Below are 25,848 nucleotides of genomic sequence, written 5' to 3' on the forward strand. Positions count from 1 at the left end.
TGCAGACAAAGCTTAAACCCAGAAACATGTTCAGGATGCAACCGTATCTTCAGGGGTGTGCAGGAAAGATTCAGGCAGCCTCCCACTGCCTGTCTTGCACTAAGCCCGGATTAATCACGGTTTGCTGAAAAAGCAGTAATTGGCCCACATTGGACCATGAGAAATTATAAACCATGACTTACAGTTTACTAATGCAAGAAGCAAAAAAACCAACCTACCACAGCATCATGGTTTAAGTTGTGCAAATCCAGTTTATTTGGTAAACTAGTTACGTTTCCCCTCAAACTTTCTATAAAGGATGTGATGTCCCTGAAAAAGATAACTAGTCAAGCTTTTAGGACCAATTTTTAACTGGGAATCAATACACACTTGGAGAAGTGTCCTTTATGGAAAAATATTGATTACTCTGGCCCGAAGTAAAGTAGAACATACCCACAGAAATTAAGTATTATTATTTTGGTTGCTGTAGGAAAAATTGTAACATATCAATCTCTCACAAACTCCTTGGGATCAAGACCTATTCCAATGTAGGTCTTAGCTGTATTTATGTACTTTCATGCTGCAATTGCAACTCTATGTATTGATACCAACATCTCACTTTTTAAAATTCAAGCCAATTTCAAAAACCTTTGCTCTTCAATAAAACAAAAATTCCATCTTAAATAACATCTCCCAAAACTATACTTGTAAGGAGAAGTCGTCTTCGACTCACTGAAGTAAAATTTTATAGAAAATTTTTATTCAACATACAACATTTTTTTTTCCAGCCAAAAAAGGCAATATACAGGAAGAATCATTGCACACTGTAGCTACAGAAACAAAATAAAACAAAAAACAAAATGGGAAGGGAGGGAAGGAAAAAGAGAAGGGAGAGGAGATAAGAACGGAGGAAGGGGTGAAGATAAAGAATATGAAATTAAAGGAGAAAAAAAATGTGAAGGAAGTGTAAATGGCAGATTCTAGTTTTACTCACTCAAAAAGAAGAAAAAAAAGTAAGATATTCCACAAAGGTTGCCATTAGCTCCAAACTAAAACAGGAAAGGAGGCTGGGACCGAAATAAAACTACACACAATGAATATTGACATCTGAGGAATTCACTGGCAGACGCCCCCTGCCCCCCCTCCCCACCAAAAAGAGAAATCTCCAAGTGTTAAATTGTACATGTTCCTTTGTTAAATATACAATTCCATTTTTTTGCCCCCTCCCAAGCTCCCCTGCCCCTTTTTACAAAGTCAACAGCTTACTAAATGCTAGTGAACGTGCCCTCAGTGCGAAAAAGCGAGTTTGCTCATCTACCCGGATTAGCTAAAATTCAGTATAAATCAGGTGATTTTTTCCCCCTCCCCTTTTCTGCAAGCCCACTGAGATGCCAGCCGCCATACTCGGATATTAATTCATAATCAAAGGCTTTCCTTCTTCTGAGCAGTTTCTAAAAGGAATATAAAGATGCCACGGCTCTTTCGAGGATTTTGAGTCTTCCTTGGCAAAAAGCGATGTGGGGAGTAGTGGAGGGGAGGGACTCTGACACAAAAGTCTTTTATTTAAAACAATAATAATAATAATAATAGAATAATAATAATAAAAAGAGAATTCCTAGGCTGATTGAAAAGACGTTTCTCCCCCGAATAAGTGCCAACAGTGTACACAATGAAGTAGAGATTGCTATTTATTGATGATGTGAGTTTCTCTTCGCATTTACAAATGCACAAAAATTTCATTTAAAGTATATAACTGAAGGAAAGAAATTCAAACGTGAGCCTAACCATAGTGCCAGCTAGCTGCAGTGATGGCAGGTACCACGCGTTGGGGGGGGAGGGGTAGGGGGAGAAGATCGGGAGGGGAGGGAAGGGAGAAAGGAGCGAGGGGGAGGGCAGCCCGCACAGACTACGCCCTTAAAGGTACTACAGACAAAGAGTTTGCCAATGTCAACTGTCCTATTCGACCCTTCCCTTCTCTTTTATGCTGACCGTCTTGCCTGGTTTACGTTCCCCATAAAAACTCTCATTGGCACCCGAGCTTTATTTTTTTTTTTTATAAAACACCTTCATTTTTTTTTTTGCTCAAAAAAAAAAAAAAAAAAATAGAGGGCAGTCAATAATAGATATACAGAGAAGCCAAACTGAACAGCCTCAAAATAAAATTAATAAATCAGCAGCAAATTGTCTTGCTGGAGACTCCCGATCTCAAGTGCACGTGTACCAAAAGTCCTACAGTTGTTAAAAAGGTGCGCGCACGCACACACACACACACACACGCACGCACGCACACACACACTTATCGTTGCCCCTTTTGCCTCGAACAAACTGGAGAGGGTAAGTCAGTTATGGATTTTAATAGCTTTTTCAAGGTACGTGTAGCGGCTTCTCTTTGGGGCTTTGTTGAAATGATCGAGCCCGAGCCATGGCCTGGGATGAGACATGTTGCCTGGAGGAAGAAAGAGAAAGGATGAGTGAGTTTCTAGAGCAGGGGTGTCAAACTCAAGGCCTGGGGGTTGGATCAGGGTCCTTAGATCTGGCCCGCAGGGCTGCCCTGGAAACAGCGAAGGACCGGCCTGCAGTGCAGTGGTGGGATTCAAAATTTTTCACTCCCGGTTCTGTGGGCGTGGCTTGATGGGCGTGGCATAGCTTGGTGGGCGTGGCAGAAGGATACTGCAAAATCTCTATTTCCACCCCACTCCAGGGGAAGGTTACTGCAAAATCCCCATTCCTTCCCGATCAGCTGGGACTTGGGAGGCAGAGAATAGATGGGGGCGGGGCCAGCCAGAGGTGGTATTTGCCGGTTCTCCAAACTACTCAAAAATTCTGCTACCGGTTCTCCACAATTGGTCAGAACCTGCTGAATACCACCAACCTGCTAAATACTGCACCTCTGCCGCAGTGCTTCTGCCAGCAAAAACAGAGCTCGGGAGGGCTGCTTGCGGCTCTCCCGAGCTCCATTTTCACTGGCAGAGGGTTGCAGGAGCCCGTTGCAGCTGAAACGGAGCTTGGGAGCCCGTTTTCACTCGGGCAGAGCACTCGGGCCGCCACAGGCGCCCCGACACGAGTGACGTCAAGCTGGCCATGCCCACCCCAGCCCCCAGAGATCAAATACAACTGTTGTGACCCCGACTCCTGAGCCTGTCCTAACAGAGGAAGAGGACTCAGAAGGTGATGGGGAGGAACTGATAAGGCCTCCCTCTTCAGGACCCTCCTCTCTGGCAATGCCTCAGGTTCCATCCGAAGGCCAAGAGGAACAGCCTGGGATATGCCAGGAGGAAAGCATATCGGAACAACAGATAGGGAGCGAGGATGATGAATCCTGGCTTGATCCCAGGCAGCGTTGGAGGGAGAAGCGTGCGCAGCAACGAAAGAGGTGTGGGAGGGCCAGAGATTGAGCTGAATCACTGAGCCACACCCCACAAAGAATAAAAGTGGGTGTGATTACTCTTCAGGCTTTGTGACGGTCAAAGTTAAAAATCTGAGAGTCACATTGCGTTACCTGAAATCTGGCTTGTGCATATTTGGATTGGACCTTGGCTAACTCTTGCTTCGTGGATTACTTTTTGCTACTGAACTGGACTGAGGAGAAACTCTCTCTTGCTTACTGTGAGTGAAAACTGACTTGGCAAGCATTTCGCAGTTTACTGCCAAAACTCTTATCTGCAAGGGTTTCTAGTCTGATTGCTTAATAAAATCTTGGCAGGCGTGCCTGGTTGGGTGTTCGCCTGTGTGGGGAAGGGGGACAGAACAACAACCCTGATACAGTCCTCAATGAAATCAAGTTTGACACACCTGTTCTAGAGGTTTTGCTGTGACACCCAACAAGTCCTGAAGAATTGTGACACAGAACCCGCCCCACCTTCAACCTGAAGTAGCTCCCACTTACTTTGAAGAACACACACAACACAATACACACACCCCAGCCCCGCCCAGCCCCCAAATGAAGATAAATGGACCCTCACCGGGTTGGGGCTCAAAATCTTTCAAGTTCACTTCATATTCGTCTTCATTAAGATACTGGTGCCGGCCCATCATTACAATAGCAAACTTAAACTTCAAAGAGAAAAAACAACAACAACAGAAGATTTCTTTACCGCACTTCGGTGACTAGACTGCAACAAAAATTGGGCATGAGTACAAGGTGAGTACAAAACAATAAACCTTTAGAAAGATGTCCCAAAGATGCTTCCCTTCCCTCTCCCAAGGGGCAACTGGACTTTCTGTTTTTTCTTTGAAGACGTTTTGCTTCTCATCCAAGAGAAGCGAAACGTCCTTCTCATCCATTAGCTTCTCTTCTCCAGAGCTGAAGAAGCTTCTTGGATGAGAAGGGAAATGTCTTCAAAGAAAAAAACAGAAAGTCCAGTTGCCTCTTGGGAAAAATAAAAAAATTTAAAAAAGCACCATAGACCTTGAGAAAGATATTTCCCACAATCACTGGCTCGGTGGGAACTAGGGCCGGAGAGAAGTTGGCAAAGGGGAAAAAGCAGGAAAAAAACCTCCTGGGTCTCCAAGGTTGTGACTTTAAGCAAGTACAGGTGGTCCTCAATTTACAACAGTTCATTTAGTGACCATTTGAAGCTACAGCGGCACTGAAAAAAGTGACTGACATGACTGTTGCAGCATGCCCATGGTTATGTGATCAAAATTCAGATGTTTGGCACTTGAATCATATTTATGACCGTCACAGTGTCCCAGGTTGGTCTGGCAGTGAAGACTCTCAAGCATCCTACAGCTGACAGTCTGGTTGCGATCTATGTCCTCCCAACCCCCAAAAGGTGGAGGCAAAGCATTTGGAAGGCCCCCTAGAAGTATCTGCTTTCATCCTTTTTTTGGGGGGGGGGGAAGGGGGATCAGAAGAAACAGAAATACAGGTAGTCCTTAACTACCATTCAAAGTAATGACAGATTCCTCTCCCCCTGGCCCCCAAACTACTTATGACCCATTTTTAAAATTATTGACAGCTTGGAAACTCCTTCTGTGGCCACATGATCACATTTTGGGTGTTTGGCAACCGGTTCACCGTTATGCCCATTTGCCGCATCCCACAGTTATGTGACTGCGATTTGCAATGTTTTTTTCTGCGGTTTCCAGCAAAAAATGCCCATTTTGGGAAAAATGATTTGCTTAATGACCACAGTGTCATTAGGAAGAGTCCCTGCAGATTTTATTCCGCTAGTTGTTGCCAACTTTAGGGGGCGGTGCTTATTTCCATTTCAAGGCCATTGAACCAGTGCTTTCCGAAGACATTTCCGCTGTCATGTGGCAGCATGATGTCACGGAGCGCTGTTACCTTCCCACTAATGTAGTACCTATTGATCTTCTTGCATTCGCATGCTTTCGAACTGCTAGATGGGCAGGAGCTGAGGCGAGGACGGGAGCTCACCCCATCATGTGGCGTTGGGGTCTCGAACCTGGGCTGCCGGCTTTCCAGCCGACAATGACTTATGATTACAATTCTGGCCTCTATCCATGTTTTCCTTTGTATTAAACCTGATTGTATTTTACATCTCCAATATAAAATCCAACATTTTAAACATAGACTATTTGAAGTATTTACATTTACAAAGCAATTCTAGGCAGTTTTATTCAGAAGAATATAAACGAGAATTTTGTGGAGGGGGAAGGTGAGGTCCTTACAGATTTAATGAAGTAAATCAAAAGAAGGAAGACCCTTTTCTTCTACCTCACTCTCATGCCAATTCTAACACCCACCAAGCTTTGTAGAGTAACAGATATTCTACTTCACATTAATACCTTTTCAAATTCCTTCTCTTGGATGTCCAGGACTGTCTGAATCCTCTTCATCACTTCTCGAAAATGTTCACCCTAAAAGCATCAGAATTCCAGAAATACATGACATTAATTCTAGCATGTTAAAAGTCTATCAGGCATATATTCTGCTAGTAAACTGTAGTTCTGGGTCTATTTCATACATCTGAGATGATGCTAAAACCCTGTTTTGTGTGAATGTACTGTATAGAACAATTGTGTGTACACATTTATAAACATTCATGCACACCCATGCTTTGTACACTGATTAAGTTTACCACCCAAGAATGTTGACCAAAAATTGTGATGAGTGGCTTGGAGTGAACAATAATGTGAAATTTATGAGACTTATAGTCAATGGTTTGGGAAGACCATCCATCAGTTTTGGTCTCCAGTGCAGCCAAATTTCTCTTTCGGTAACACGGACTCAACACAACAGCAGTCTATACAGAACCCACCTGGTGTATCCTTAGCAAGAAAGGGGTGCCAAATGTTCCAAAAACCTCTTTCTGGAAATGAGCCACTGTAATTAGCATCTCATTCTCCTTATCGAGCTCCACCTGGTCCAAAGGAATTTCCTATAGCAAGAAAGATCAATGCGATATGCTGATTAGGAAGACTGTCCAGCAGCAGCATTAGCAGGATAGTTGAAAAGCAGGGCAGTTAATAGAATCAGAACTTCTGAAATCAAACGTCTGAAAAAGGAAGTAACCAAGACACCGACATTAGATTAAGAAGCAGCTACAGGATCTCAAGGGGAGCAGGGCTAAAGCCCCTTCAGCCACTTCATCAGCCCTTGGTGCTCTCTGAGCTTGGTGGTTTTCTTGCAGACCAGGGGTGGGTTCTAAATTTTTTTACTACCAGTTCTGTGGGCGTGGCTTATTTTGTGGGTGTGGCTTGGTGGTCATGTGACAGTGGGTGTGGCTTGATAGTCATGTGACTGGGTAGGCGCGTCACTCACGTCAAGGGGAGTCATAGTTTTTTGACCACGCCCCTTGTTCCTTCCTCTCAGGCCCCGTTTCGACTCAGTCGGCCTGAGAGAAATATCTCTAGCAGATCTGGCTTTCAGCCATTGTCTGTTCGATTATCTCAGAGTCACTGTGAGTTTTTTGACCAAACAATTCTTTAGGATTTAGCAGAGGTACTAGTCTACCACGCTTTTAAGTGCTTGAAGAGCCATACTGGTCTACCCATTTGTTGTTGGAGCGTTCCTGTCTACCTATTTGTTTTTGGAGCGCACTGGTCTACCACCACACTGCCTTTTACCGCTGATCAGCTGTAGGGCGGCCCTTTGAAGTGCCGCGGCAAGAGTTTAAACAGTTTTTTGCCGCTCTGCCACCACCGAGAGCATCGGAAACCGCTTTCAGGCAGCTTGGTCTCAACTGCCAATCTACCACTACCGAGCGGTTTACAAGGAGTGGATTGGTTCTAGCCGATCAGTTGGGAGGCTTCTTGGCTTCTCAATTTAAAGCTACGGTGTCTTGTTTTTTTTTCTTCTCTTCTTTGTCAAGTGAGCCCTGATTTTTTCGTTCTAGCCAATCAGCTGGGACTTGGGAGGCAGAGAATAGATTGGGGGCAGGGCCAGGCAGAGGTGGTATTTACCGGTTCTCCGAACTACCCAAAATTTCCACGACCGGTTCGCAAGAACTGGGGAGAACCGGTAGCAACCCACCACTGGCGTGCATAAGCACACCAGCATGCCTACCGTCCCTGTCCTACTGTCCCCATTTATCTGTACTTACTTCCTTTGTTTATGTTTATGTTTTTACCTATGCCTGCTATGTTGTAAATGTTTGACAAACAAATAAAATAAATAGCTATTGTTTATTGAACAAGCCGTAATAGCCTGGATTGTGCATTAAACCAAACATCAAACAAAGCACACTGTGTGTGGTTTAATTCAAAGGAGGGACCCAGTCATGAAAGCTGCTTGGACCCATGGCCCCATCAAGGGCCTGGAGGCGCTCAGATAAGTCATGTCTGAACATTGTCTCAACACTGACCTCTATTCGAAATGTCCGACTGGTTGCTGGCGATAAGCACTCTAATAATTCATCCTCCTGATGGACACCAATGATTTTGTAGCTTACAATTTCTAGCAGCCTTAACAAGAGAAAGACGGTGTAAGAACATTCGAAAACTCACAACTGAACTCCTGAGGAAGTTCTGTTTCTTTTGACAGAACTACTTGGTGCAGGAGTCTAGATGACTTTTAAGAAGATGCATTCAAATCTGGCTTAACATACATTTTTACAATTGATAAACGGAGCCCAGTAAAGGTAAGGAATAAAAACATTTCAAATTGGTAATCAAATTAAAGTTTGGCTTTCCTAATTTGTTTAAGTATACTTTCCACTTTCTGTAGATCTCTGGGGGCAGGGAAAAAACAACAACTTTTAATTAAATAAAAAAAAACCACTTGCCTTAATTTCCCTGAACCTCTTTCAGCAAGTTCTACAGCTTTTTTACATTCATCTAGTAAGTCTCGCACACATCCATGTTTATCTGGATATAGTGTTATTTCCTAAAAAAGTTAAAGGGGGGAGAGGGGAAGAAAGAGAGAGAGAGAAAAGCAGAAGCCAATAATTAATAAGATGCAAAAGGAAACTAAAGTTAGAAGGAACAAGCTCTTGAGTTATATATGAATGCTAAAACCGATCAAGTTTTTTGATACTACAAAAGAGTCACTAATATAAAAGTAGGCTATATTGCATACAAATAATGTTCTATGTCTCCAATAGGGTTTGCAGAAGAAAAAATGCAGAATCAAAAAGGAAAAGCTTTGGATAATAAGATGAGCAGCATATACATTTAACTAACAAACAAACAGCTTGTTAATTGATTGCACCATTGTGCGAATAAAGAGCCTTGGGAAATTAGAATGCTACCGAGCAATTATTCAGTTAGTTCATGTATGGAGCTGAAAAGCTAAGTAGCAAGAACAAATCCCTATCCGTAGATAAAAATTCTGATTTGTTCCTCAAATACTTTACTATTACTGGAATTTTGGAATGAGTAAACCTTTTGTAATGTGTAAGACAAATAGGTGAGTAAAATGAATTTAAAAACCAAATAAAACTTGCTATTTGATCATTCTGAACACTACCACAGATGAAAGGGCTTACCTCTTCCCTAAATTGGCTGTTTAGCCATATGCACTTAAAACTTCTCCTGTTTTCAAAGTCTGTGATTTTCATTTTCAGCTATGGAGAATTGGGGGGGGGAAAAGGCACCAGTTTAATCATACTGAAAAGCAAGCCAATTGTTCCTTTTTGCAGAATTAACAGAAGCCCCTACCTGCTGATAATAAAGCTTCTTAGGTTGTCTGGGTTTGAAGAATTGCAGGAGATCTCTTAAAGTTCCATCATAATTATGCCTAAGAGGGTTACCAGGACCATCCCTGTAACTAAAAACGAGACACAGGCAGACAGACAGACACAGACAGACAGACAGACAGACAGACAGACAGACACAAGGGGGGGGAAGGAAAGAAATCTCACTTTAAAATATTTTCTGCACAGCATTTTAACTGGATTTTTTTCTGTAATCAGTGTTTAATATTTTATATACTCTGTTTGATATCCACTATGATTTTTCCCTGCCCTTAGAATAAAGAGGGGGAGCTGTGGTTGCGCAGTGGTTAGAATGCAGGATTGCAGGCTACCTCTGCCGACAGCCAGGAGTTCGATCCTGACTGGCTCAAGGTTGAGTCAGCTTTCCATCTTTCCGAAGTCAGTAAAATGAGGACCCAAATAGTTGAAGAGCAAGATGCTGACTTTGTAAACCGCTGAGAGAGGGCAGTAAAGCACTGTGAAGCGGTATATAAGTCAAAGGACTATTGCTATATACAGGTTTTACAGAATCTACAGAGGTTTACCATCTTGTGGAAAACATATTTTAAAAAGCCTGCTCCTTAAAAAGTATGTACGTTGATCCATGATGAGGATGACCAACTTGGAAAGAATGTTTAACCAGAATGTCAATTGCACCAGGATCTAAAACACAGAGTTATGTGCAGTGTGAACCAAAATCCAATGAATCTGATAGGAAATTTCCAGCTATGCAAAACGCTGCAAATTATCCTCTGTGCACAATTGGTCTTCCCTCCCCAAATCCAGGATTCTACCCTGGAGATTTCTGGTATCAGGAATATACGCAAAGTGTCATTCTCTCGCATTTGTAGTCTTCAGCATCTACATTACAACACAAACCAGATGATAAATTTGCCCAACATCTCTTACCCTTGGGACTTGAAAAACTGCAACAGCATAGGATCCGTATTAAGCCTTTGAGCCACTGTCTTTGCAACCTGAGAAGATTAAAAAAAAGGAAGAAGGAGGAGACGAAGAAGACGAAGGAGGAGGAGGAGGAGCAGGAGGAGAGAAAGTGAGCTGAATTTTGGTAAACAATGGAACAGCTTCCCTCCCATAATTAAAAATTATGATTGTACTCCATACCACATTATGAGAAAGGAGTAAATACCTGAAAATAATTCATTCTGTTGGACAATGTGACAACAAAACCAGGATCATTAGGGATCGTTTTATCACAAAAGATGACGTCAACTCGGTAGTAGAGATCTCGAAAGTATTCTTTTGCTGTCGCTAATTCACTGTTGTCGTTTTCAGGGTCATCCCTTGTAAGCAAGAAAAAAAAATTATTACACAAAAATTGCTGAAACATTAAAAGGATGATCAAAATCTGTAGCTTTTGGTCAACCTTTAGAAATTATTCCGTCTAAGTGAACAAGTGCTAACCCTCATTTCTAACAATGAACTACTAAAATAATGTACACGTGCTAAAAAGGACAAAAATGAGAGTGAACTGCTTTTGAAAGAATTTCACAAAAAATAATTACAAACTGTAGCCAGCCAACGAAGTAGATTACTCAACTAAAACTCCAACAGATTGTTAGCAAAATGGGATGAACATTTGGTTTTAAGTAAAGACCTCACTTAGAATGCATGTGAACTGCATCGCACTAGAATGAAATTTGAAAAATGTTGAGTGTTTCACTACATAATAGGTAAGAATTTGAAACAAATCCATTATACTCCTTCAGGTTTTGTACTGAAGTCACAATATTAAAAGCAGTAGTTCGCTGCCTTCCATCACTTAATTGACACAAAAGATTGACAATGGAGATCATTTTTAAATGTTATTAAACTTTGAATAAACAGGGGGCAACAACAACAATCATGCCTAGATTGTTAAAAAGAGAGATCCAATCTGTGTCTAAGAAATTTCCCGACAGAGAGAACAATTAACCAATGGAACCGCCTTCCTCCCTGAGTTGTGGGTGCTCCATTGCTGGAGGTTTTCAATAAAAGATTGGACAATCATTTGACTCAAGTCTCCTGTCTTTGAGTAGGGGGTTGGACTAGAAGACCTCCAAGGTCCCTTCCAGCCCTATGATGTTAAAACTGTTGTTTCCACTGTGGTTTGCTATAAGGAATTACATTGGATGGGAGGCAGCACTCACACAGAGCCTACATTTGTCCTACGACAAAAACAAAAGAGGGTATAAAGCAGAGGTCTTCAAACTTGGCAGCTTTAAGACTTGTGGACTTCAACTCCCAGAATTCTGGGAGTTGAAGTACACAAGTCCTAAAGCTGCCAAGTTTGAAGAACTCTGGTATAAAGGCTTCTTTCTGGTACCCCTTGTTTCTCTCCAATGGAACATTCTAAATCACATGGGATATGAGGGGTCTTGTCCTTCCCCCCTCCTACCCTGTCCCCCGCATTCCAGCCTGGAAAAGGGTTGTTTTGAACTGAGAAGGTTTCAGTTGAAAAATGTTTTGCATATCTCATCGCCGATTTAACCCAGTTTTCTCTTAAGCTAGTGGTGAATTCAGATGCGTTGGAACCCATACTGATTGGGGCTGCTGGGGGTTATGGAAGCTGAAGTTGTACACATCCAAGGGACATTCTCTTGGGAGAACCTGGGATTGAAATTTTCAGAGCCCTCGCACAAAAACGGTTGCAAGCCTACTTTTGAAATACAATGATGTCGCCGTCCATGAGTTCGTCAAGAGCTTTGTCGAGGGAAACATCATAGTCTTGAATTCTCTCTGTTAAATTCGGTTTAACTTCCTGAGGGGGGAAAAAAAAAACCAAGAAATTAAGGGATTAGTTATCCGAAGTCATCATTAAGGAGAAATAGTTCATTTGCAATCCTAAATAAAAATTGTATATACATTTGTATAGGTAACTATAGTACACATACATCACTATTCTACATCCGTACAGTACATTTAATCCAGGGGTCAGCAACCTGTGGCTCCGGAGCCGCATGCGGCTCTTTGGATCCTCTGCTGTCGCTCCGTCAGGTGATTCCAACACTGGCTGGCCCCGCCCCTGGCCCTCCCCTCCCAGTCACTCCTCGCCTGGCCTGAGAAGGTAAGGGCGACAGAGGGGGATGGAGAAACGGCCAGGGCAGAGACAGAGAGATAGAGAGTGGGGGGGGGGGGGGGGAGAGAGAGACATAGAGAGATACAGAGAGAGAGGGAGAGGGGGCGGAGAGAGAGGGAGGGAGGGAGCAGAGAGAGAGAAATACGTCAAAAGGATTTTGTGGTTCCCGGAGTTTTTTAACAACTGGTTTTATACCGTAATGACCGGCTGGGTAGACATGGCTGGGGGTGGATTTCATGTGACTGGTGGAAGTGAGTGACATCGAGTTGGTCACGCCCACCCAGGTTTTGTGGCTCCTGGTGATTTCTTTTTTGTGGGAAACAGGTCCAAATGGCTCTTTTGAGTATTTAAGGTTGCAGACCCCTGGTTTAATCACTATTCCTTAAGGATAAAAATGTACTTTAAGCCATGCCCTGAAGATAACTTTTGAGCTATGAACACTAAAAAATGTATCCTGGCATTAGCTCTTAGGGATCTATCCGATTTCTATTTTGGAAAGAACAACAACAAAAAACGATTAGCCTCTGCGGTTCTGCAATTCTCTTTTAATAGTATTTTATGATAGGCTGCTCACAGCCTAGAAAAAGAAATGGGAGTTTGTGCAGTGTTATAAGCACAGAAGATCTTCTGGTGTAACAAACTTAAAACTGGTACTAAAGCAAAGATAAGTTACCAAGATTTCTGTAACCCAATTCCTCTTTCCCTTTTAATAAATCTGATAAAGGAAGACTTGAGTATTTTTATTTTGAGTTCTAAGTAGCTACTGGTCGTGTGATTCATTTTTAGAGGATTACCTGTTATTCTGCTTCATTAGAACCAACTAAGACTTTATAAAATCAGTGTTGGTGAAAGGTAAAAGGAACAAACCTATTCAAGAATGTTGTTTTGGAGGGGATAAGGGCACAATTGAAATATATTGTAAATCTTGTTATAGAAATATAAGGGGAAAAAATGGGATCGGGGTGTGTGTGTGCACTGTAATATTTGTTTTTTTCCCTTTTTTTCTTTCTTTTTTTGTATTTAGATGTATATGTACTATGTTTGTATTATTTGTATTTTTTAAAAAAACCAACTAAGACTCTTACACCACTGACAAATTTGTTATGGCATGATTTTTTTTGATGAAAATATTGTCAAAAATTATCTTTGTTTCAGATCATTTTTGGGTGAAAACCCTGCAAAAAGCTAAGGCAGAATTATGCCTTAGCCAGTTATTTAATTATGCAGGCTAACTGAGGCAATGTTTATTACAACCTTGGGATTCACTTAACAACTATGGTGACTCAATTTATGACTGAAGTAAAAGTTATTACAAAAAAAATTGTTATTACAACCCACCACAATTCAGAACAGAAATTCTAATCTCAATAGTGGTTGTAAGTCTGTATCACAATACTATCTGAATTGTGTGCAACATTAAAATTTGTTAATTTTAATTTGTTTTTCCACGTGCCACAAAACTGCCTTTATTTATGTGAGGATATTGACTGCCCGAATGAAGGCAAATCTATGTTTTCCCAGGATAATGTTGCAGGATCCAATCTGGGTCAGTCACCAGAACCAGAGTCTTGGTCTTCTGAGCTTTCGGACTCGTGCTGGAACTCATCTTCAGGGAACTTCTCTTTCTGTGCACACATTCTGGTGAGAAAGAAGTTCCCGATGATGAGTTCCTAAAAGTTTGAAAGTCAGAAGACTAAACTTCTGGTCCCAGTGACCGACCCAGATTGGATCCAGCAACACTGAATGCAATTCCTTTTTTTTTTTTTTGGATATGTTTTATTTGCACTCTACCTTTAACAACCAACATATTTTGTGGACAGTGTATTGACTGGATCAATGTATTTTTTTACACACTGCTAACAATAATAATGCAACTGAATATACATAATCCTTGTCTTCCAACTTCTATCCTTAATATGCTAATTGTAATTATAATAGACTCTTTTATGTAAATATATATAATATTATTTTCCCAGTTTGTATTTATCCCCCCCCCCCCCATTTATTGGTGTTCTTCTACATTCACATCTTTGTCTTTAAACAATACCATTCTCTTTTTATGATTCTTTATCGCTTTCTCCATAAATATATTTAAGCATCAATATTTCTTCATACAATGTATTTGTTGACCTCTGCTGAATCACTAATATTTTAATAGTTTAAATATTAACTCAATGTTCCACCATAATTCCAATATTTCAATTTTCTAGAAACACCAATACAACCAATTATTATTAATCAGTCATTGAATGCAATTCCTGATTCACTGCTGCATCTAAAATTGCACCGGGCTCCCTCTTTTCAACACGTTCCCTTCCACTGATGTTGCTGGATGGAGATACTTTAAAGGGGCTCCAAAGCTTTGCTCGTTGGTGTCTTGTTATCTTCCTAAGCTTACATGTTTTCCTAAGTCCACACAATAATTGTATGATTTCAGGAAAACATGTGTATGAATTTAACAAAGCACTTAAGGTGCAAAGTTGTCGGTACCACCTTAAACTCAAAATGTGTGTTTTCTTGGGACTCCATGGCAACCATCACCATTCTGAAAAGAATATTTTTAATTTTCACTCCTCTCTGATGCAGATCCATTTAGCAGCACGCTGCAACTATTTGCAATAGAACTATTTATGATTTTTCCAACCTCTAAAGAAAAGTGAGACTTAACCCAGATCAAAAGTTATTAATAGCCAAAAATTAACTGATGGCCTGGGTCAGGGGTCTGCAACCTTAAATACTCAAAGAGCCATTTGGATCAGTTTCCCACAAAAAAGAAATCACTGGGAGCCACAAAACCTGGATGGGCGTGGCCAACTTGATGTCACTCACTTCCACCAGTCACATGACTCCCCCAGCCACGCCTACCCAGCCAGTCATTAAGGTAGAGAACCAGTTGTTAAAAAACACCGGGAACCACAAAATCCTTTTGACATATCTCTCTCTCCCCTCCCTCCCTCTCTGTATCTCTCTATGTCTCTCTCTCCCCTCCACTCTCTGTATCTCTCCGTCTCTGCCCTGGCCGTTTCTCCATCCCCTGCTGTCGCCCTTACCTTCTCAGGCCAGGCGAGGAGTGACTGGGAGGGGAGGGACAGCCAGTGGTGGGATCACCTGACAGGGAGCCACAGCAGAGGGTCCAAAGAGCCGCATGCGGCTCTGGAGCCGCAGGTTGCTGACCCCTGGCCTGGGTGAACAGCTGTAGCTCAGTTTGCACCAGATGCTTATAAAATTTGGGCACAGCACCTTCAAGGAGGCCTTAATTCCTTGTGGGAAGGATATAAGGAACCTGAATTTAGCTTGGCATTGCGGTTTCCTTAAAGCAGAGGTGGGGGAACTGTGGCCCCTTTATGACTTCTGGACTTCAACTCCCAGAATTCCTGAGCCAGCATGGGAATTGAAGTCCACAGGTCATAAAGGGGCCACCATTCCCTACCCCTGCCTTAAAGCAACACATTAGCAACCTAGCCATGTAGCCCACTCTACAGACAGTGTAACATTGCAGGTGTAAGTTACTAAGGCCAGTCCTGTATGCCAATTTGGAGATAAAATTCCACAAGCAATAACGAAGAGAATCTACTATCCATAGGCAGCATTCTTAACAACAGGAAAGCAGTGTATATGTAGTGATAAGAGCTCTTGTTATGTGTTAGCACTTTGGTTCTAGCACAACAGACACAAATGACAACTTTTCTAGGGGAGTGTAAAATGTCTTGGATACAAAATAGTTGTTCAGAGTTGAAAGTGGCTCTTTCAATTTCAGAGGAAGTGGTAAAGCAGTTGCCTAAGCTTACTGGTCTGTGGAGAGGGCCGTGAATACTTCCAGGATGTGGAACTATCAATGGAATTTTTATTACGGTCATAGACAAGCATTACAAATAAAAGCATTAAAAACAATAATAAAAATAAAAAAACCAGACAAAATAATGTATTACTATTAGTGGCGGATTAGTGGGCAGTTAAGAGTCAGCCTAATTCTGCACACAGTGTAACGAAAGTTGGCCACATTCAGAGAAACTACTTCGTGCTGATCTGATTACAGCAATTTTAGATAAAAGAAATCAGTATTTCCGGGGTATTTATTTAGGTGAAGTGCGTGTGTCCTTGAGTCCATGTGTCCTTATAGAACAAGGGTCTCCAACCTTGGCCACTTTAAGATTTGTGGACTTAAAGCATGGCTGGCTGGGGAATTCTGGGAGTTGAAGTCCACAAGTCTTAAAGCTGCCAAGTTTGAAGACCCCTGTTATAGAAAATGCAGTATAGCTGGACGTCAGTTGTAGTTTCAATGGTCTCTTGTCCACAGGGATCTGGAAGTACTGAAATGCTTTCCTGAGGCCACAGCAACCCATTTCAAACTCAAATAATTTGCTATGTCTGATTTTTCCAACAGCCCTAAAAGTTCAAATGCGCTAATCTCTATGCCAAGTTTCACTACGCAAAATGACCCATTTTTCAAATGAATTGTTACAAGATGCATTTCATTAGTTTTTTTTTTTTAAAAAAAACTCTCCTTGTAAAAAATTTAAATTGTTGATTGGAACATAATGTGGAAAAACTGCAAAACCTTGCAATTCGATCCAACTATTTGGAAAAATGAAGACATATTTTAAAGAAATGTGTTCATATTTGGATTGCTTAAAAGTTTATTTTGCTGTAAAGACATTCATTCATTCTGACAATATTTCATAACATTCAGCCTATTTCCCCCCCCCCCCCGATAAACATCTCAAAGAATAATTCTACTTTTAAGGGAAAAGTAAATAAATGGCCCAAACCTCATAGAGGATAAGATTAGATTCTTGGGGAAATCCTGCTCTTTCACACATAACTGGCAGCAAGTCACCTTTGGAGGAAGAACAGAACAGAAAAAAATATATACATACTGCAACTTCTGCTTCTATGGAAAAATATTGCGTCTAGAAATCACTTTATCTAATATTATGGTTTAGCTCAGAAATCAAAACTATAGCTCAAAATTAGCTTCTCTCACAGATTCAGCAGTTAGAGGTAATGTTTGCTATCCTATATTTAACGAGTTCAGACAAATATATGATCTGAAACTACAGAATTTTATTATGCAAAGCATAATATGTGGGGTGGAATATTTTCTTTTTCTTTTGGCTTAACACAATTCTTAGGGGGCTCTTTATGAGTGACAAAATCACCAAAAACGTACGTATTTTGCAGGATATAGGTGTGTAGATATGTCCACAATAATTCAAACTTCGTGTCTTTGGATCATACATTTTCAGGAAGAGCATCACATCATCTACAAGAAAAGCAAAGACGATTTTCAGAGAGGAATAAAATCTCCATTTGTGCCCGAGTTGTTTTTTGTATATATCTCAAATGATTATATTTTGTGTAGTGTAAAAATATAATAAGAGAAATGTTTGGTATTTAATTATTCGGATCGTGGTTTTATCCTTCTCAAGTGTTTGATAAATCAACCATACAGCCAATCTTAATTGTACTTTCAATCAAAGTACAGTGAATTTACTCAATCATAAAACAATTTTTTAAAAACAAATCATGATGCGACAGACAGAGCCAAGACTAGTCTGTTGACTGATCAAAATCCAATTTTTAATATCTTTCCTTTTTTCTGAACTGTTTCCGGTTCATAGGTACTATCATTTAGTTAAAGAATCAATTTAAGAACGCCCCTTCTTTTTTCTCTTCAACCTCTCATCTTAAAAGGAAAATAAAACTAGTTTAAGCTTGTTTTTAGGGTTTACACCACACTATTAATCTAGGTCAGGGCTCCCCAAGGGGTCAGTGGGACAATCCAAGGGGTTGATAAATGGCCGATGATCAAAATGTTGAAAACCCATTTAGGGTCAATTAGTGTCTCTGCATAGAGCTCTGCACCATCCCCTACTCCTGGTGGGTGACGTGCCTAATGGCAACTACAACTCCCAGAATTCCCCAGCCGACATGGTGAGATAGTATCACCCAGGGTTGCATTGCCCAGTTACCAGCAAGAGCAGCCTTGAATGCAGAGGTGGTGTTCAGCCGGTTTGGACCAGTTTGCCTGAACCAGTAGCGGAAATTGCAGGTGGGCTCCGGCTCTATGCCATCCTATTTAGGCACATTTTTGAGGCTGGGTGCATGCGCAGAAAACACGCGCACATGTTGTGGTCCACCAGCAGCCTGCGGAGTTGACAACAGTGTCGGACAGCGATGAGGCTGAGAAAGAACATGGGCCAGTCCTGGAGGCTGGGGAAGGCCCGGATGAGGGCTCAGCGTCAGAGGCAGAGATGGGGCCAGAGCCATCGGGGAGTGATGTGTGGACTCCAGAGCCTCCAGAGGCTGACAGTAGAGAGGCAGAGGAACAGGAGGACCCTGTTCCTAGTGGATGCATAAGAGCTGCCAGAAGGCAAGAGCAGCTCAAGCAAAGAGGACGACTCGGGAGTAGGGCCAAGAGATGACTGGCCCCTCCCATAAGGCTTAAAACAGACCAGCAACGGCGTTTGGGCTTTGCTGGAAAACAACGTTGGTAGCTTTGTCTTCTTCTTCGTCTATGTCTTGTATTTATTTTTGTATCTGTGACTTCTGAAGGCCAAGAAAGGCCTTTGGCAGTTTGCCTATAATTGGATCAAGGTTTGCGATAGGACTGAGGAATTTGTGTTGGGAGGAATTTGCTTTAATTTAGTTGAAAGACGCTGGGAAGGAAGTAATTCTCAGCTGTTCGAATAAAGTTAGTTTGTTTTTTCACTGACTGATTTTCCTACTACTTACTTGGGCCTGGGTCACAACAGCACGAGCAAAGTGCACGCATGGAAGGCTGGGGCGTGTGCAAACCGGACGCACGTGTGCACTAAGCAAGCATGTGTTTGTGGGGCGAACCAGCAGTAACATAATGTGAAACCCACCGCTGCTTGAATGGTTTGGAGATGAATAATTTCAAACTTCATGAAGGTGTCAATGAGCTGCAGTTTGAGGACCCCTGTTCTAACCCTTGTTTTAAAGGGGCATGAAACTGTTCCACTGGTGTTCAGCATACATTGGGGGGGAGGGAAGGCTTCAGAGGCTGCCAACCTGGAACTGGAGGTTAAAAGGGGGCTAACCACAAGGCTCCTTTTGACCGGTATTTCTCAACCATGGCAGCTTTAAAATGTGCAGACTTCAATTCCCGGAATTCCCTAGCCAAATTAAGGATGTATGGACTTCCAGCATGGCTGACTGGGGAATTCTAGGAGTTGAAATCAAAGCATCTTAAGGTTAAGAAACGCTGCTTTAGATTTCCCAGAACTTCAATGGATTGGCCAACTTTTTTTTTAATTAGATGAGAGGACTTCCAGATAACCTGATTCATCCTAGTTGGGGAAGAATCAATTCATACAATACTACAAGGAAACCATCATTTCATCAATGCAAGCAGTTTCAAAATCCTACCATCCAAAATGTTGACTTTTCTATGGAATGGAAGATTTTACTCCCTTCGGCATGAAACTTGCAGGTCATGGAACTTACGGTCTTTGTCGAACTTGGGTAACGTTGCTCCCGTAGCAGCCATTTCTGGATCTACTGTTTCAAGGAATATTGTCCATGGGTTTTCATTGTCGCTGAGCTCAATCATCTGTGAGCAATTAATACAGGAGCGGGAAATAAGCAGTAAGTGCAACATAGTCAGAAGGAGGAACAGATAATATTACGTCTGCTTCAGTGAAGAAAAGCAGCTTTGAAGTATTTTTAATAATTCAATGTTCCATTGTATTAATAGAAACCTGGACTCAACATTTTGCTATAACTTGGGGGAGGATAACCATGATCAGCTAGTCTAATCTAGGACTCTGGGTTTTGAATTTGTATTTAAATCCTGGCATTCTTCCTAGGCCCAGATAATTTTACACCTAAGACAGCACTAGAGCTCACAATCTCTGATTTCAAGATTTATGTCTTAGCTATACTGGCTCTCAATCTACGGCATACACAAATTTAAAATATTATTTCGGTTCCTTTGGGAGGGGGTATCGTGCAAATTTTTGTCATGCACTTTTCAATACAACAGAATTTTACATGTGCGAAATGTTATGCATCTATCTTAGACGACTGTGTAGAAATGAAGGAGAATAGAATAGAATAGAATAGAATAGAATAGAATAGAATAGAATAGAATAGAATAGAATAGAATAGAATAGAATAGAATAGAATAGAATAGAATAGAATAGAATAGAATAGAATAGAATTACAGAGTTGGAAGGCGGCCTTGGAGATCTTCTAGTCCAACCCCTTGCTCAAGGACGAAACCCTATACCATTTCAGGTATAGGGTTTCCTCAAATGGTTCTCTAGTCTCTTCTTTAAAACTTCCAGTGTTGGAGCATTCACAACTTCTGGAGGCAAGTTGTTCCACTGATTAATTGTTGTAACTGTCAGGAAATTTCTCCTTGGTTCTAGGCTGCTTCTCTCCTTGATTAGTGTCCACCCATTGCTTCTTGTCCTACCCTCAGGTGCTTTGGAGAATAGCTTGACTCCCTCTTCTTTGTGGCAGCCCCTGAGATATTGGGACACTGCTGTCATGTCAGCCGTAGAATAGGTGAAATTAACTCATTTGGAATTGGACAAGACTTCAGAAAGTGACATTTCCTCCTTGATGTGCACTCACAGTTTTATTGCCATCAGCTTCACTGTCTAACATGGCCGGTCTTTTTGTCCCATTGCTTCGAGCTTGCATCGGCCACAACCGTATCTGATCTTGCGGGAAGCCCTACGAAATTTTTTAAAAAGCAAACGAACATGCTTACTGGAAAAAGATAAGTCATTACCAGATCAGTGTCAGGTTTTTAATGCCCAAATGAGGAAATTATTCTATGCAAAGAAAGTCAGGGACTCAACCGCTACCTGCTCCCGCAGACGCTCACCATTGTTTGGGAAAGGTTTTGAACAAATTCTGTCAGTGTGGAATTCTTCAAGACTTTGAACACGGTGTACTTCACTTTTTCTTCATCGTACATGTCATTGCCTTGATGGCCACAGAACTGGTCCTCTGTTACTATCTGAAATTACACAAGCATTTGGTTATCGAAACTACGTGGATCACAATGGGAGTCTTCCCTATTTCCACAAGGATGGGCACCTTAGAAGTCGAACATTCATGTTCTGGCTTCTAGATCCTCTCAACTACCGTATTTTTCGGACTATAAGAAACACTTTTTTTGTCTCCCAAAAGGGGGTGAAAATGTCTGTGCGTCTTACAGACCGAATATTACCAAAGCCCCGCCAATCCACCAGCCATTTTTTGGCCTCCGCACACCCCGTTTTCGGGCCTTTTTTCAGACCGTTTTTGAGGCCTTTTTCAGACTGTTTTCGAGGCTTTTTTCGGCCCATTTTTTTCAGAAAAACCGGGCTGAAAAAAGCCTTGAAAACGGGCTGAAAAAAGCCTCAAAAACAGGCTGAAAAAAGCCTTGAAAACGGGCCAATAAAAGGTCTGAAAAAAAGGCCCGAATTGATCAACACACTATATTATTACATGGTATCAGTTTTTAAGAAAACAGTCGATATCTAAGGGCAAGAAATGTGCTGCTGATAGTGTGCTGATCAATTATATTTGAAAAATATGTTCTTAAAAGGTTGTTTATGATGGCTTAATTAAACAGGCATGTAACTCAGTTACATTCAGCAGAATTGACTGAAACCAGGTTATGACTTACGACCGTTTTTCATACTTATGATTGTTGCAGCATCCCCTTGGTCATGTGACCAAAATTCAGAAGCTCGGCAACTGGTTCCTATTTATGACCATTGCAGCGTCCCGGGATCTTGTGAATCCCTTTTGCGACCTTCTGACAAGCAAAGCTCATGGAGAAGCCAGATTCACTTAACAATCTTCTTACTAACTTTACAGCTGCAGTGATTCACTTAACAAATGTGGCAAGAAAGGTCGTAAAATGGGAGCGTAACTCACTTAAGGAATGTCTCGCTTAGCAACACCAATTCTGGCCTCGATTGTGGTCATACGTCGAGGACTACCTGTAATCTCTGAAAACTGCCTGGCTGTTGCAGGGTAAGGCAGATGCAAATGAATTGGGGCAGCCCTTTGCAGACACTTGCAACACCTGGACACAAGAGGGCTCACTGAGGCAGGCAGAAAGAGGCAAGGTCCAACGGCCACCATCCTCCATAAATGCAAAGGAAAAGGATTCTGCATCAGGTTAACTAATGCACAGCAAAAACATTTCGTGCAGAATACATCGACTTTACTAAAACTAAAACCCTTTTCGGAGTAGCGGGCATGAGAGCTTTCCTGTCTCCTCTTGATATTAGGCCATCGTTGGCGAACTTAGTTCTCCTCCTACAGCAGCTACAATGAGAGGAACTTTACTATGACCTGTCAAGTTTTGATTGAAACACATCAAAGTAGCTTTAACTCTCCCAGTTGACCTTAGTTCTATATGAACTATGTTCCTCTTAGCATCAAATGCAAGTGGAGGGGAGCTACTTTGAGAAGTTGAAAAAAATATATTAAGGGTAATTATGACTGTAAATAAACGTTACTGTTCCTGTGGATCAGGAGGGGTGGAGACTGTGGGTCACACGCTCCTTTGATGTTCCTTTTACAGAGAGATTCGGAAATATCTTTCCAATAATTGCTGGATATCCTAGCCATTCCGACACTGTTTATCTCCAGTGGCTGCTTAAGGATGAACAGTCCGAAATTATAGTGCAGATGGCTTAGATTCTGCACAGCAGCACTGGGGATTCGTCGGAAACATGTGTCAAAACCACACTAGCTATTGTATACAACAAATGTGGCAAATCTTTTGCACTGCTTTTTCCTTTCCCTTTTAGTATTAAACTGACTATGGGCCACACAGTTTATAGATTGTGATTTTAGTATAATTAGGCCATGTACAATTGACAGACTGGATTTTATCATAGGTTTTTATCTGTTAAAATAAAATTCTTTTATTCTAGAATTTTTAATTGTATATTTATTGTTTTTATTTGTTCTGGTCCCTGGTCTATGACTGTAATCAATAAATAAATTCTGAAATACTGTAAACATAAAGAAAAACAATAAAGCCAAGATGCTTTGTTTCTACCACAGGAAGCACTGCTGAAAAATATTCAACTGACTAGATACCATGGAAGAGAATACAGCGATCAAACCGCATAAAGTCTGCCTTTAGATTTGCTGGTCTCCATATGCCAGCTGGAGAGAAGAAAAGCTGTAGAACGCCAACCTGGATAAAGGTAGAGTTGGTAGTCCTCGAGTTACGACCACAATTGAGCCCAACATTTCTGTGGTTAAGTGAGACATTTGTTAAGTGAATTTAGCCCCATTTTATGACCTTTCTTGACATAATTGTTAAGTAAATCATTGCACTGGTTAAAGGCAGTGATATGGTTGCTGGATTCCCCATTGACTTTACTTGGAAGAAGGTCACAAAAGAGGATCACATGATCCCGGGACACTGCAACCGTTGTAAGTATGAACCGGTTGCTGAGTATCTGAATTTGGATCATGTAGGACTACAGGGAAGTTGCCATGGTTGTGTGAAAAACCATAAGTCACTTTTTTCAGTGCTGTTGCAACTCTGAACTGTTGCTAAATGAACCGTTAAGTCGAGGACTATGTGTACAGTGGTACCTTGATATTCATTTGCTTTGAAACTCATTGAATTTGGTAGTCAACATATTTTGACATGTAAATTTTTTCCATCATTTGTTTGGTACAGAATGCACGAGCTAGAACTTGTCAGTATCGGCTGCCTTGTGACTCACTACATTATTCCTTGTGGGAAAAAATTGTTTGGTACTCATCGCACCTCCCAGAACCAATTAACAATGAGCACCGAGTTACCACTGTATATCAAATCAACTTCCTTGGCTTATATTGAAGCCTTACTGGGAGAACTTGCCCGACGTCACATAGATTTGGGCTGGGAATGTCGAAAGTCCCCTGAGCCACAAACTCAACTAGAGTTCGCGATGAACTTTTAGCCTTGGCTGGTTCACAGTTCTGTTAGTAGGACAAGTTAGAATGACCCCCATGTCAACTCGCAAAGCATCCCTGGTCTGCTGTCGAGTTGCCATAGGCTGGGGGAAGGAGTGAGAAAGAGGTCCAACGAAGGGAAAATGAGCAGAAACAACACAGCAAACTCAAGGCAGCTCCTTCTCCAAGCTCACCTGTACTTGCATATAGAGATGGGCTTCTTGCCTCTCCTTTCTCTTTTGGGCCTCTATTCTTTTTTCTTCCTGCAATCGTTCCACCAGCTGCTGAGGAATATCATGATCTGTGACTGCTTGCAAAACCTCACCTGCAAGAAATGCAACATTGGCATTAGGGGAGTTTTAAAGGCAGAACAAAGCAGCCAATGACTTGAGGATGATCATTTGGTCCATCCATCCATCCATGGTATTTGAGGGACTACCTCTCACCAAATATATCTACCCATCCCATCAGATCCAGCAAGACAGGAAGAGCTGATCAACCTGTTTTCCAAAGCACCAGAAGGCAAGACAAGAAGCAATGGATGGAAACTAATCAAGGAGAGAAGCAACCAAGAACTAAGGAGAAATTTCCTGAAAATGAGAACAATCAACCAGTGGAAGGGCTTCCCTCCAGAAGTGGTGGGTGCTCCTCAACACTGGGGGTTTTCAAGAAGAGACTGGACATTTGTCCAGAAGTCTTCTGCTTGGGCAGGGGGTTGGACTGGAAGACCTCCAAGGTCCCTTCCAACTCATTTATTCTGTTATTCTGAATGTGGCAGGCACTGTCCAAGAAGGCATGTCATCTGATGGGACACAGGAGACCTCTTCTGTTCCAGCACCCATCCTCTGAAATATTCTCTCAGTAGAAGTGAGTCCTATCCCCCCACTCTTGGTCTTTTGGAAGAGCCTGAAATCTTGGCTCTGTTGCTTGGCCTGGGCCCTGACATGGCCTGCTACATTGGGGGTGGATGATGGGAAGAGAAGATTCTCACCCCAGGGTGTCTATCATCTTGGTTCTTAACTTTAATCTTTTAAATTTTAACACTGTATAAAATTGTAAATTGCCCGGCCTTGCTGTATTAGTGAGTTGGGTGCACAGAGATTAATTAATTAGGTGAACAATGGGCCTGATACCTGCCTAAACTACCTTTGTATGTTCAACAAGACAGCAGAATTTATTAGCCTCTCTCTCATAATGTAAACTGTATCGCAACAGAGGGATTGTCAGCAATCCTTCAAGAGTCAGTTTTCTATCAGAAACAATGAACTCATTTGCATTGGTGAACTGCTAGAAAGAACTTTAGCATTTGAAATGTCACTCTTCCACTTAGACTATTTATTTATACAGTTTTAAACACTACGGGACACAACATTCCTTTGTAATGTTAAGCTTCTTAACAACACGGTTTCTTAACAGCTGTCTGGATTGCAAATTCCACAAAGTCCTGCCCAAACTGACATCAGGAAGTCTGCTAAGCACACGTCATCCTTTTTTAAAACAGAGGATACAAATTACTGCATCTCTGAAGGTCAGTATTTTCTTCAGTGGGATTTTAGAAATGTTTCTGTACTCAGTATGCCACGTACATTATTTGTGCATGTCTTCATCTGAAGAAAGAGAGATAAATTTAAAACAACAAGCAGTGCTTCAGATAAGTTCATTCTGGATCCTTGAGCTTAAGACTTTTATTTATTTATTGTTTAGAAGCAGGTTATTTTGATTTTCAGCTTTTTTAACTGCTCTAAAATGGAATGC

General features: G+C 41.5%; 1 protein-coding gene across 2 annotated transcripts in view; it reads right to left on the reverse strand.

Annotated features, from left to right (window-relative positions):
• Positions 1–717: 717 nt before the first annotated feature.
• The window catches only part of USP7 (ubiquitin specific peptidase 7), a 105,540-nt gene continuing 80,409 nt past the window's right edge, over positions 718–25,848 (reverse strand). Inside the window, exons 15-31 of one of the 2 annotated variants that reach the window (XM_070955391.1) lie at positions 24,288–24,418; positions 21,020–21,154; positions 20,764–20,865; positions 19,630–19,735; positions 17,330–17,422; positions 16,929–16,996; positions 11,741–11,841; positions 10,231–10,384; positions 9,990–10,057; positions 9,046–9,148; positions 8,874–8,951; positions 8,172–8,272; positions 7,752–7,851; positions 6,207–6,326; positions 5,734–5,805; positions 3,942–4,032; positions 718–2,425 (exon numbers count right to left, since the gene is read on the reverse strand). In XM_070955391.1, coding sequence (XP_070811492.1) covers positions 2,319–2,425; positions 3,942–4,032; positions 5,734–5,805; positions 6,207–6,326; positions 7,752–7,851; positions 8,172–8,272; positions 8,874–8,951; positions 9,046–9,148; positions 9,990–10,057; positions 10,231–10,384; positions 11,741–11,841; positions 16,929–16,996; positions 17,330–17,422; positions 19,630–19,735; positions 20,764–20,865; positions 21,020–21,154; positions 24,288–24,418 — 1,730 coding nt within the window. In that variant the 3' untranslated portion in view covers positions 718–2,318. Of the gene's footprint in view, positions 2,426–3,941; positions 4,033–5,733; positions 5,806–6,206; positions 6,327–7,751; positions 7,852–8,171; positions 8,273–8,873; positions 8,952–9,045; positions 9,155–9,989; positions 10,058–10,230; positions 10,385–11,740; positions 11,842–16,928; positions 16,997–17,329; positions 17,423–19,629; positions 19,736–20,763; positions 20,866–21,019; positions 21,155–24,287; positions 24,419–25,848 lie in introns of both variants that reach the window. The other variant, XM_070955390.1, reaches the window with a different exon arrangement.

Source organism: Pituophis catenifer, unplaced genomic scaffold (assembly GCF_029215685.1).
Source record: "Pituophis catenifer annectens isolate HBS135680 unplaced genomic scaffold, rPitCat1.0.hap2 SCAF_16, whole genome shotgun sequence".
NCBI lineage: Eukaryota > Metazoa > Chordata > Lepidosauria > Squamata > Colubridae > Pituophis > Pituophis catenifer.